The 13420-nt window shown below is 41.0% G+C and overlaps 1 protein-coding gene across 4 annotated transcripts in view; it reads left to right on the plus strand.

Annotated features, from left to right (window-relative positions):
• Window positions 1–13420, plus strand: part of DNAH3 (dynein axonemal heavy chain 3) — a 168115-nt gene that overhangs the window by 121155 nt on the left and 33540 nt on the right. For all 4 annotated transcript variants that reach the window (XM_042921633.1, XM_042921636.1, XM_042921634.1 and 1 more), the window contains 8 exons: window positions 1087–1266; window positions 4858–4981; window positions 5072–5228; window positions 5459–5602; window positions 6552–7218; window positions 8459–8624; window positions 10600–10816; window positions 12372–12554. In XM_042921633.1, the coding sequence (XP_042777567.1) occupies window positions 1087–1266; window positions 4858–4981; window positions 5072–5228; window positions 5459–5602; window positions 6552–7218; window positions 8459–8624; window positions 10600–10816; window positions 12372–12554 (1838 nt within the window). The remainder of the gene's footprint in view (window positions 1–1086; window positions 1267–4857; window positions 4982–5071; window positions 5229–5458; window positions 5603–6551; window positions 7219–8458; window positions 8625–10599; window positions 10817–12371; window positions 12555–13420) is intronic.

The raw sequence follows: 13420 nt of genomic DNA on the forward strand, positions 1-13420 counted from the left end.
TCCAATTTTGTTTTGTTTTCTTTTTCTTTTCTTCCTTTCCCCTTTCCTCCAGACTGTTCCCTCTTCCTATCTTTGTGGTATATACAGAAACAATTTTTTAAATGTCTTAATGCTAGTTTATTTTTGAGAGAGACACAGAGAGTAAGTGGGAGAGGGGCAGAAGGAGAGGGAGACACAGAATCCGAGGCAGGCTCCAGGCTCTGAGCTGTCAGCACAGAGCCGGATGTGGGGCTTGAACCCACAGACTGCAAGATTATGACCTGAACCGAAGTCCAACACTTAACTGACTGAGCCACCCAGACCCTCCTATCCAGAAGCAATTTAAGCTTTGCAGCAAACAGATCTAGGTTCAAATCTCACTCTTTAACCCTAGGCATATTGTGACTTAACTTCTGTGACCCTCAGGTCCTCACCTCTAACATAAAGGTAATACTATCTTCCTTATAAAGTCATCATTTGGATTAGGTGAGATAGTGTGTATAAAACTACTAAAATGTTATGTGATATAAACTGGGCATTCAGTTAGTGTTCGTTAGAGAAAAATCAAAAGGTTTTCATTCTATTGAGTGTCTTCTATGTGCAGTGACTAGGTCACACAATATGCTTTTGAGGAAAATCAACCCCTGCCCTTGAGAAAGTCACTATCTTTTCTTGCCATTTTGGTTTTGCTCCTCAAAAACCCTTGCTTAAAACCTTTCTCCCGTTGAGGTTCAATTGTTACCTGCCAGTAAAATTATACACACTGTTGGCTGGGAGTATGATTGTCTTCCTCACCATCATATCCCCAGAAATTAACAGTGTCTAACACATAGTAGACATTCAATATAGTGTGGTTGATGGAATGGGAAAAAATTAAATGCCTGTTTGTTGATGCCAATCCATGCATCCTTAATGTCACAATGGGCAGAGATCTCAATAAGGCAGGAGAGCCCAGATATTTTCTTCCCATATGGTCAGTATGTCCACTGGCTGAGCTCTTCCTGGAGTGGAGAGGGGACAACTAGTGGAGAGGGGACTCCTCTCCCATGGAGGGAATAGTTATCTGATGTCTCCCCTAGACTTAGAATGTGTGGCTTCTTTCCCCAGATGACCTCAACATGCCAGCCAAAGAAGTGTATGGGGCCCAGCCCCCCATTGAGCTCTTGAGGCAGTGGATTGACCACGGTTACTGGTTTGACAAGAAGGACACAAGCAAGCTGGACTTCGTGGATGTGCTGCTTGTGACTGCCATGGGCCCCCCTGGGGGAGGAAGGAATGACATTACTGGTACGTGACAAAGAAACTTCATTCCTCTTCATCCTCCAGCAGAGCCAGACCACCTTCATGGATGGAGAGTTGGTACAGGACACTCTGTCCTGATGGAAGGTAGAGAAAAGTATGTTTAGGCTATAGCCAGAGGGGGTTGGGCTAGCTCCAGGGAGTGGAATTTGAAGTCTTCATGTTGGAAGTTGTGTGAAATAGGACATGAATGTGGAAAAAGAATGTGAAAGTCTTTGGCTAGGCCCTGGAGAAACAGAGAGTCTCCTGTGAAAAGGAGAGTTCAGTGTGGCCAGCATGGGTGCCAGGAGGGAGACTAGATCAGAGGTTCTCAACCAGGGGTGGTAAAAGATTCACCTGTTGTGTTTGTTACAATTCTTCAGATTGCCGGAGATAGAACAACTAACCCAAAGTGGCCTAAGCAAAATAATAATAAACAAACAAACAAAACAAGTTAAGAGTTCCTCCCATCATCCAACAGTTTAGGAATACATTTTGCTTCCGGTGTAACTAGATTCATCAAGGATCTGCATTTAATTCTGAGATACATCCTTGCTTAAGAATCTTAATACCATTTCCAGACTTAAGATTCTTTGACCTTGCTCTCCCCTCTGGCATTTAGCTTTCTCATCTGTAAAATTTTCCATAAGGAAAATGGACAGGATAATCGTATTTGGCACATTGTGTACCTAAGAATACAGACTCAAAAATGACCACTACCAAGACATGCACTAGTAAAATTGCTGGACTTTATAGAAAAGGAAAAATTCTTTTGGACATCTAGGCACAAAAGAGCACGTGACTTAAAAGAAAAAGAAAATTAGATCATCTTAAAACTATTCTACCACAATGCTTTATGCCACAAGAAAATGAAATAACATTTTTAAGATACTCAAGGAAATAAAATGAGAGGCAAGGATTTTATAGCCAGCAAAGCTGACCTTGACATATAAAAGGAAAACTGTTATCAGCATGCAAGAACTCAGACTTATTTCCACAGGCACTTTCTTGGGAACCTACTAGAAAATGAGTTTCACACGATCAAAATGACTGAAAATAAATAGATATCACAACTGGTCATAAGCTTTAAATATATGGTTATTTGTTGGACTAAGACTGCATGGGAGAGATTATAATATGTAAAGGCTGTAAGACCCAGTGTTGTAGACACAGAACAATTGAAAATGGAGGGGGGATGAGGATAACAAATACAAAAAGTTTCAAATCGTTTTCAGTTATCATAATTGGTAGTGGTAGTATATTCTTATTCTGAGAGATTTGTATAAAGTAGGATTATACAAATGAGTTATTGTGGAATTTTCTATTTTATTTTTTTAAGTAAATTTATTTTCTTTGAGAGAGAGAGAGCACAAGCAAGGGAGGAGCAGAGAGAAGGAGAGACAGAATCCCAAGCAGGCTCCATGTAATCAGCACAGAGCCCAAGGTGGGGCTCAAACTCATGAACTGTGAGATCATGACCTGAGCCAAGATCAAGAGTTGGATGCTTAACGAACTGTGCTACCCAGGCACCCAGGAATTTTTTATTTCTACTGACCCTTGTGTCCTTGAGAATCAGAAGTGTCAGTATGAAATACCAGGATGTAATATAGATGAAATTAAGTGAAAACCCTGTAGTCCTAAATTAGAAATATCAGTAGTAATAACTCATGATGTCCATTGATGTACCAGGTCTAGGAAATAATAGCCAACTTACTAACAATGAGCATGCCTACCACCCAGATTGTTTTGAAATCCAACTTCCTGCTGAAAGAAACCAGAGCTTTTTGAGAAATGGCTGATTGCATATCTGGGGCAGAAAATACAAAATGAGCTTGTAACTTCTTGATATACCAGATAACGAGAAAGCTCTCAAAGTTTAAACGGTCTTGTCAAAAGGACTCAGTTGTCAACATAAGCAGGCTCTCACTGGCCAAAGATGGGAAAATTTGAGCTTCAACAATGATAGCAATTTTAATGGATTGAAATTTATCAAAATATATTTAAATCCACAAGTCTATAATAAAAATGATAATTGGCCATTTTCACGGGATGGTAAGGAACCAATTTATTATCTTAAAAACTGATAAATAAATGGAAGTAATCAAACATTTATCTTGAGTTTCTTATATGAAATGTACCATAGTATGAGCAAATCCTAGATGAGGGAAGTATCTCTTTACAAAAATATTCCAACCAATAAATGAAAAAGAAATGATAGAATCAGAGTATCACCATTTTACAATCCCCAATAAATTAATAGATCTAGCCAACTGAGCATCAGTAGCTACCATCATCACAAAAGGAGAGACATCATGTCTCTGATGAAAGCATATACCACCACCTACCATCTGGTCAGAGATGTAATCTGAATCTGATCAAGTCTCTGGATCCAGCTGCAAATTAGTATGAAATACAAAGGACAGAGGAACAGAATTAACTCACCATGAGTATACAGTCAGCAAAATCCTGACTGTGAAGCTACACATCAAACAGCCCTCATACTCATCTGGCAAAAGATGAAAGAAATATAAGGGGAATCTATGGATTAAAAGAGATTTATCAGACATAATCAAGTTTTTTTTTTTGGGAAGATTAAACTGTGCTGTGTAGAAATGAACACTTGGGTGATAAAAGACATAAATCAAGACAACAAAGCAAATTACTATAAAAGTCAAGATAGTAATCTTTGGAAAGAGACAGAAAGCTAAGATTGAGATGGGATATGCAGAGGGGCACCTGTGGAAGGTAAGCAAAGCTTTGTTTTTTGACTTGGATGGTAGATGTATGAGTATTGATCTTATGATGATCCACTAAACTTTATATTTGTTTTTGTATGGTTTTCTGTATCTGTGTTTTATTTTGTATAATCAAATGCTTTTTTAAAAAAGACATGCAGGCAAATTTAGAGAAATGAAAAATAGGCTATTCATTGCCAAGGACTCCAAGGAAATGGGGAGTGACTGCTAATGGTTACAAGATTTCTTTTTGAGGTGATTAAAATGTTCTAAAATTGATTGTGGTATTGGTTGCACAACTATAATACTAAGAAATGATTGAATTGTATACGTAGTTGAATTGGATAGTATGTAAATTATATCTCAATAAAGCTGATATATAGACATAAATATATAGATATCTAACATTAGACAGGCATAATATAGATAGATATGTAAGGATACCACATTGATAGTGGTTAATTGGGGAAAGAATGGAGGTAAGCCAAAGATGATGCTCACTTTCTATAAAAGTATTTCTGAATTGACTATTTTATAATGATCACATGTTGCCTTCACTTTTAAGGCAATCGTGAACATTAGTGCTGTTAATAGAATTTCTGCAATCATGGAGATGTTCTGCATTTCCATTGTGCAATACAACAGCCACTAGCCACATGTTAGAAATATGGCTAGTGAGGCTAAGGAAATTATTTTTTAATGTTATTTAATATTAATATTAATTAAGTTTAAATAGCCACATGTGGTTAGAGGTTACCATATTGGACAACACAGCTCTAGAACATGAAGTCAGAAGAAAACCTACTCTTCCATATCCCAGGATCACAAGGCCCAGGAGGTAGGTGTGAGTCTGTTTGTTTTCCAGGACGATTCACTCGTCATCTGAATATTGTTTCCATCAACGCCTTTGAGGATGACATTTTAACCAAGATTTTCAGTTCAATTGCTGACTGGCACTTTGGGAAAGGGTTTGACGTGATGTTCTTAAGGTAAGAGATTCCTGTGTCTTCCACAATATTGGCCTGGGATCCTCAGTTTTAGCCCCTCTTTGATGGATTTGCCTTCCCCTTCCTCCTAAGGTATGGAAAGATGCTGGTACAAGCTACTATGACAATTTATAAAGCTGCGGTGGAGAATTTCTTGCCAACTCCCTCTAAGTCACATTACGTCTTTAACCTGCGGGACTTTTCACGGGTTATCCAAGGGGTACTGCTCTGCCCTCACACCCACCTGCAGGTCAGACACTATCATTTCTCTTATCCAGTTCATTCAGCAATATCCTTGGCTACATGGAATCAATAGTGATAATAGTAATTGCTAACTTTTATTAAGCTTTTATTTATGCTAGGCATTGTGCTAAGTATTTTATAAGCATTATCTTGTTTAATACTCAGTCAACCCCAGGATTTAGAAACTAAGAACTACCAGCTCAGGTACCACTCAAATAATTAACTCTGGATTTTCAGGATATAGAAAAATTTATCCGGCTTTGGATTCATGAGGTTTATCGGGTCTTCTATGACCGTCTGATCGATGATGAGGACAGACAGGTCTTCTTCAACATGGTGAAGGAAACCACATCCAACTGCTTCAAGCAGACTGTGGAGAAGGTAAGCCAGACCCTCTGAGCATTTGGCCTCAGAAATGGCCCCAAATATTTGACTATGTTAGTCTCAGATTTCAGGTTTCCTTCCTCATGGAGACTCATAGCTCTGCTCTCTGAATCTCAGGAGATGGGATTGAGTCAACTAGTCACTTGATTTGGTGATATTACATTTGGCCCAATTTTGCTTCACTTCCCTGATAACATATACGTTTGGATCCATTCAAAGTGGTTTATGATCTGATGTAATTGTTTATAATTAGCTTAAAATACATTTTTAAGGTTAATTTGTGAGTTGAAAAATGAACCATGAAATTTTTATGGTTTGATCAACATCCTACTTGATCTTCAAGTAGAAGACTATCATAGTTTCCCATTTGTAAATATTTTCTCTTTTCCCTTTTGATGTAAGAAAAGTTGTTTTTAAGCCTATGTGTTTACATAGTCTAGTTGTACCTCTATTTTTAAGAAGATGTGATTTCTCCACAGAAAAATTGTGAGTGTTTCATGTTGTATCTAGAGGCCAAGTGCTGTAGCACTGCCAGGTTCTAATATCAGGAAGAGAAAGCACCTAGAACATTTCCACTCTAGCCACAGAGTGGGGATCAGGGGTAGCACCTGTACCTCTCTTTGGTGAAGGAGCAAGTTTATTGAAAAAATGGTGCCATCCTTCAACTACCACTGGGACCTCACAATCTGACCACCAACATTTTAGCCATTTGGCAAACAGATTGACTCTCACTTTCATGCTTTTTTCTCTAATGTCCTTTCATTATAATCTTTACAACAAGCAGATCCATCTATTATGTTTTTAAAAAACTATTAAAGAACACTGACTTTGGAGAATATGCTCAGAGGAACCACTCATATCTCTTGTTCCCTCCCTCTGTACCTCACACCGTCATCTTGGTTGGGCCACTGGCTGAATGCCTGGCTGAGATTTACCTTTCCCACAGGTCCTCATTCACCTGTCACCCACTGGAAAGATTGTCGATGATAATATCCGTAGCCTCTTCTTTGGAGATTTCTTTAAGCCAGAAAGTGACCCAAAAATCTATGATGAGATCACTGACTTGAAACAGCTCACAGTGGTCATGGAGTACTACCTAGAAGAGTTCAACAACATCAGCAAGGCCCCCATGTCCTTGGTCATGTTCAGGTTTGCCATTGAGCACATCTCCAGGATCTGTAGGGTCCTGAAACAGGACAAAGGCCACTTGCTTCTGGTGGGCATTGGGGGCAGTGGGAGGCAGAGTGCCAGCAAACTGTCCACATTCATGAACTCATACGAGCTTTATCAGATCGAGATCACCAAGAACTACTCAACCCACGACTGGCGGGAGGACCTGAAGAAGATCATGCTGCAGGTCGGAGTGGCCACCAAAAGTACCGTATTCCTCTTTGCTGATAACCAGATCAAGGATGAATCATTCGTCGAGGACATCAACATGCTTCTGAACACAGGAGATGTGCCCAACATCTTCCCGGCTGACGAAAAGGCTGACCTTGTAGAGAAGATGCAAATGGCAGCTAGGACAGAAGGCGAGAAGATCGAAGTCACTCCTCTTTCTCTGTATAACTTCTTTATTGAGAGGGTGAAGAAGAACCTTCACATTGTCCTTGGTAAGAAGAAGTAAACTCACTTTGCCCTTTTCCTCGGGGTGTTTCGGGGTCTCCTGTGCCTAAATTTGGTCCTCTTACAGTGGTCTGAGGATTGATCCAGCCATGGCACTCACCCAGGGCTTTATGGCTGAATTTCTGTGGAAACTTACCCTTCCTTGAACAACTATTTTAAACCTGTTTCACTCTTCTCAGTTCTCTGAATTCTTCTCTGAACCTTTTCCTTCCTTTTAGTGCATTACCCTGGTGGCCTCACATCTGGAGTTCTCTCTGTGAATGACATCCCCAATCTATCCAGAAACTGAGGCATTCTATTTAATACTTTTCTCTCGCATTACCATGTCCTGTCAATTTTTACCTCCTTGGTCTCTCTCATATCCACCCATTTATCTCCATCTCCACTACGTTTGCACTAGCTAAACTGCCATCATCTTGCCCAGCCTCACCTCTGCAACCTTCTAACTATTCTATGTGCACTCTTGTCCATTCCAAACCTTTCTATTCCACTGACCCAGGATGGGTTTTTTCCCATGTACTGCAAATATGAACATTGTGTACACACACACACACACACACACACACACACACACACATTAAAACACTTAAAATGCTTTCTATCAGGATAAACACCAAAATTCCTAATCTTTGGATTTATAAGGCCACCTGCCATACTGTCCCCTGTATCCTTTCCACTCTCCTCTCAAACCAAGCTCCCCCTTGTCTCTCTGTTCTTCACCTACAATGACCTCCTCACACTTCCCACCTGTGCATCATGCTTCCTCCTACCACACTGAAAGCAAATAAAAAATGAATGGAATTTATCCAAAATTTGTGCTTGGATGGAGATGGGGTCAGAAACAAGCCGATGGCCCCACTCAACTTCCGTAAATAACTGTGTATGGGTCATCCATGATTCCCTTATATCTGAGTCAGCACAAATAGAGAAAGAGGATCAAAGGGCATAAACCATGTTGGCTAAGTGATGCAAAAGATCTGGAAAGGAGAACAATAGGTATGGGAGGCCAGTCAGAAGTCTATTATAATATACTAAATTCCCATCACAAAGTTGCATGGAAGTATCTGATGATTCTGCTGTGCTTCTCAGGCACTCATTGTGACTATTCCCATTATACCCCTGGAGTACCAACAGGAAACCAACCCCTTACCCACCAGAATCCTTGGAAAAACCTGCCTGCCTCTTTGCCTTGGAGGAAGGAAACTAACCAAGTCTGCTTTTCATTAGCCATGAGCCCAATTGGGGACGCCTTCCGGAACCGCCTGCGGATGTTCCCTTCACTGATCAATTGTTGTACGATTGATTGGTTCCAGTCCTGGCCCACAGATGCCCTGGAGTTGGTAGCCAACAAATTTCTGGAAGATGTGGAGCTTGATGACAATATTCGGATAGAGTAAGCATTAGCTGCATTTTAGTACCCCAACCAAATATTCCAAATTGAAAATCCAGATATTGGCTGTATTGTTACTATTGTTTTATGATTTCTTGATTTATATATAGAAAATCCCATTTAGGGGCCCCTGTGTGGCTCAGTTGGTTGGGCATCCAACTCTTGAATTTGGCTTAGGTTATGATCCCAGGGTTGTAGGATTGAGCCCTACTTTGGGCTCCATGCTGAGCGTGGAGCCTGCTTAAGATTCTCTCTCTCTCCCTATCCCCTACTCTTTCTCCCTCTCTCTCTAAAAATTAAAAATTAAAAATAAAAAAAAAGATTTAAAAAGAGAAAATCACATTTATTTAGATATTTAATAAAACACCTTTGCTGAAAAAGAATGAAATTTCATTGTTCAGAATTGTCCTGGGGATGCACTGTTGTCATAGCTATGAGAACCTTGCTCTAATAATATAGCTATTTCAATCATTTTAGAGCATGCATTCTCGGTAGGGATGACATTGCTACCAAGGGGATGAAAACCGGTTGTTTTGAGAGTGAAAAAAAACTTACTCTTTTATGTATAAAGCACAGATATACAAAAAACAACCCCAAAACGCCCTTAATTTTGGCTAGAGTAAGGGAAGAGATGAGAATGTTGTCCACCTGGGTGCCCCATATGAAGGCAGTAGTCACATTATCTGCCTTGTCTGACTCTATATCCTTAGTGCCTAGCAGGTTCCTGGTACATAGTAATTCAATGGCTATTTAGTAAATGAATGAATGGAAAATGAAAAAGTAGGTAGGGGTCAGAGTATTGATGCCTATAAATTCCTCCTTAAGAACTTTGAACTTTATTCTCTAGGCCACAAGACCCTTAACTTGGGTCCATGGGCTCAGGGATAGAATTCAGAGGGTCAGTTAATGTGAATGGAGGAAAATTATATGTTCATTTTCATTGACATCCAACTGGTTTTTTGCTTTTCCTTAAATGATGAATGTAGGCAGTAAACCCCAGTAGGATTAGCAGGACTTGTTACCAATCGGAGTCCCAGTTGTGTGTGTGTGTGTTTTAAATAACACATTCAGTCTTTACAGATGCATTAGTGTATCATTTCCTTCAAAGTTGTGGTAGTTTTCAGACCTGTTGCCTCATCTTATTATTTAATGCAGAGTCAGCAAGCCATGATCCACTGACCAAGTCCAGTCCACAGCCTGTTTTTATAAATAAAGTTTTGTTGGAACTCAGCCATGCCATTTTTTTCCCCACACAACAGCAGCAGAGTTGAGTAGTTACCACTACTCAACCATGTGACCCGTTGATTTTTACTATTTGGCCCTTTCCAGAAAAAGTTTGCTGACCGCTGATATATCACAAATTTGGTTTTTAAAATATTTTGAAAATGGGGGCGTCTGAGTGGCTCAATTGGTTAAATGTCTGACTTGGGCTCAGGTCATGATCTCATGGTTTGTGAGTTTGAGCCCTGCATCAGGCTCTGTGCTGACAGCTCAGGGCCTGGAGCCTGCTTCAGATTCTGTGTCTCCCTCTCTTTCTGCCCCTACCCCACCTCTGTCTCTCTCTCTCTCAAAACTGAAAAACGGTAAAAAAAAAAAAAAAAATCAGTATTTTGAAAATTATTTCAACATAATTGGTTCCTTTTGTAATTTTATGTATTTTTTTATGCTTTTGAGACTATCATTCTGCAAAATCCAGAGGCTTCACCAGACTACCTAAGATTAAGAACTCTTACTCAAAGCTCTGGTGATTCCCCAAAGTGACCAGAAATAGAAATTGCTTGCTCGAAAATCATTCTAGTAGGAATATATGTCTCTCCAAACCTTCTTGCAGCTCTGTTGGCCTGTCTCTGAGAATTTGGGAGTCTAGCAGGCCATAGTCAGTGTGTACCTTCTCACATCCTCACGTCTGTAGCCAAAGCTGTGGTAGGTCTCTCTAGAGGACGTTGGGCCTGCCTAACCATCCTCGTGTCCTTGGTAGGGTCATCTCCATGTGCAAATATTTCCAGGAAAGCGTGAAGGACCTGTCACTTGATTACTATAACACACTTCGCAGACACAACTACGTCACCCCCACTTCCTACCTCGAACTGATCCTAACCTTCAAGACGCTCCTGAATACCAAGAGACACGAGGTTGAGATGATGAGGAACCGTTACCTGACAGGTCTGCAGAAACTAGAATTTGCATCTTCACAGGTGAGCACTGCCAAAGTAGAAGAGAGACAAAGAAGTCCAGGCTTAGGTGGGTACAGTGAGGCACTTGTTCAGGTGCAGAATTCAGGAGGTCACTACATAAGGACAGCATCTGCACCTCTTCTTGTAGAGCTTTACCTTGCTTGCCTCAGCCTAAACCCAGCCCTCGGAGATTCTGTCTTTCTTTAAGATCTTGATATCTTGTTCATCATGGATGAACCCTGAATGCATTATTTCACCCCTTGGAGCCTCAGTTTGATCTGAGGGGGGATAATAGTTTTCACATCATAGGGCTATTAACAAAGGTTAAATGGGCTAACACAAGTGCAGCCCATAGCAAAATACCTGGCATATGAATTAGTAATTAATTTGTGCTTGGAGCCACTTGAAAAACCATCTAAAATGAGAGGTGTATAAATGGATGGATTTTCAGCACCAATAAAGAACTGAGCTAATTGAGGTTCGCAGTAGGTTGATCTGCCGCTGAGTATAGCAAACCCACTAGCACTACGACACAAGGATGGGGGAGAACAGCAGAGGTGGCCTCCCTCGTTCTGTTCCTGGGGGTCCCTGGCTCTTAGAGAGGTTTTGAAAATTGGATTCTGTCCAGGCAAGGGTGAGCAAACCATGTTGTTAGAGGAGCAGCAAGGCAGTCTAGACCAGAAAAGAGAATGATGGTGCCAGTTAACATTCCTTGAGCCCTTCCATATGACGGTGCTGTGTATGAGGAAAGTACTGTTACCATTTCCATGTTACACACAAAGAAACCACGATGCAGAGAGACCAGGAGACTTGCCAAAATCCCACGTGCAGGCTCGTGAGTAACCAGTGTGAACAGTCAGGCCAAAACTGAAACCCTGTTCTGCATGATTCCAGAACCTGTGCTCCTAATCAGGCCAGCATGCTGTGCTTCTCCCACATGCTTGTGGTAGCAGGATTATGAAACCTTCCTCAGATATGCATCTGAGCTGCCTTAGAAGGTAGAATCCGGGCCAGTAGGTGAAAAATGGCACAAATGTCCTGAGAGGGAGTGAGCCCTCCACCATTAGAGGAACTCAAACGGAGGTCAGAAAACTACTTGACAGGAATGCTCTAGAAGGCATTGACTCTTGGAAAAAATGACCTTGAAAGTTTCATCTACCCTAGGTATCTCATGTATGCTTCCTTCACAGACTAAAAAAAAAAAAGTAGGAGTTTGTTTTTTTTTTTTTCTAACTTGCTTCTGTTTTATCTCTCCCTGCCCCCAACACTGAAATGTAGGTTCAAGAGCACAGGAGGAAACTGTACCTTTTTAAAAAAATTTTAAGGTTACCATTTTATGTCTAGTGCCTAGCACCTGTACTTAATAATTTACAGTACATAGTATGAATTCAGTAACTAAGTATTGAAAGATCAAAGAGAGAGACTCCAGCCAACAAATACATACCCAGGACCATGTTAAAATCATTAGTATTTTCTGCATATATCATAGGTTGGAGAATGGTTTCAACTCTTGCCAACCATGCCATTCTCAGTGATGATAGAGCTGACCTGCCCCCCCCCCCCCGCTTCTTGCTAGGTGGCAGTTATGCAAGTAGAACTGACTGCTCTCCAGCCTCAGCTCATCCATACCTCTGAGGAGACCGCCAAGATGATGGTGAAAATTGAAGAGGAGACAAAAGAGGCTGATGCCAAGAAACTTCTGGTGCAGGCGGATGAAAAAGAAGCCAACGCTGCTGCTGCCATTGCTCAAGGAATCAAGGTATAAAGAGCCAAAGAGGAAAGGGAGGGAACCAGCATTTTCTGGGTTCATCCATGATCTCACAAGAGCCTAACAAAGTCCTGCACAGTGTATGTGGTCGGGCCCATCCTGCAGGGAAAAGTGGGGTCTGAAGAAGACAGCTGACTTAACATACATCACACAGCTAGTAAGTGGTGAAGCAAGTCTTTGTGACACCTGGCTCTCTCCAGGAAGCATTACTGTTTTCCGAATATTCTCCATCTCACTCAGAGTCAAGACCTACAAGACCCAACATGATCTAACCTCATCTCATTACCTTCCCTTCATTCACTCTGCTCTGGCCACTCTGGCATCCTAACTATTCCTCGGATAAGTGCAAAGGCACACTCCCACACCAGGGCCCTTGCACTGGCTATCCCTCTGCCTGTCTCCTCCACCTCCATCATCTTTTGCTCAGATGTGCCTGGTATGTTACAGGGGTGGAATAAATCATTGTCAAATAACAGAATGTTGAACCTAGAAGATGCCACTTGAAGGTGATTCTTGTATCAAAGAATAGCCCTGGGCAGGGCTTCACCTACATTCTGATATTAGAAGAAAATATGATTAACATTCATGTGATGCTCTATATTTCTCGGCCCTTTCAATTGCACAATTCCATTTGAGTGTCACAACTGCCTTGGACTTGGGAATGACGGGTATCAGTATCTGAGTTAATGACATTGAAGTTCAGTGGTGAAGTGATTTCTCAGAGTTGCACAGCTAGTTAGTGGGTTTAGCGCTGTTGGCACTTAGCTCAAGATAATTGTCCCTATTCAGAATTAGAAAATCCTTTTGACCATTCTTCATAAAAGAGCTTGAATAGGAAGTAGCTTACGTCTGGATTC

The sequence above is a fragment of the Panthera leo genome, chromosome E3, assembly GCF_018350215.1.
Source record: "Panthera leo isolate Ple1 chromosome E3, P.leo_Ple1_pat1.1, whole genome shotgun sequence".
Lineage (NCBI taxonomy): Eukaryota > Metazoa > Chordata > Mammalia > Carnivora > Felidae > Panthera > Panthera leo.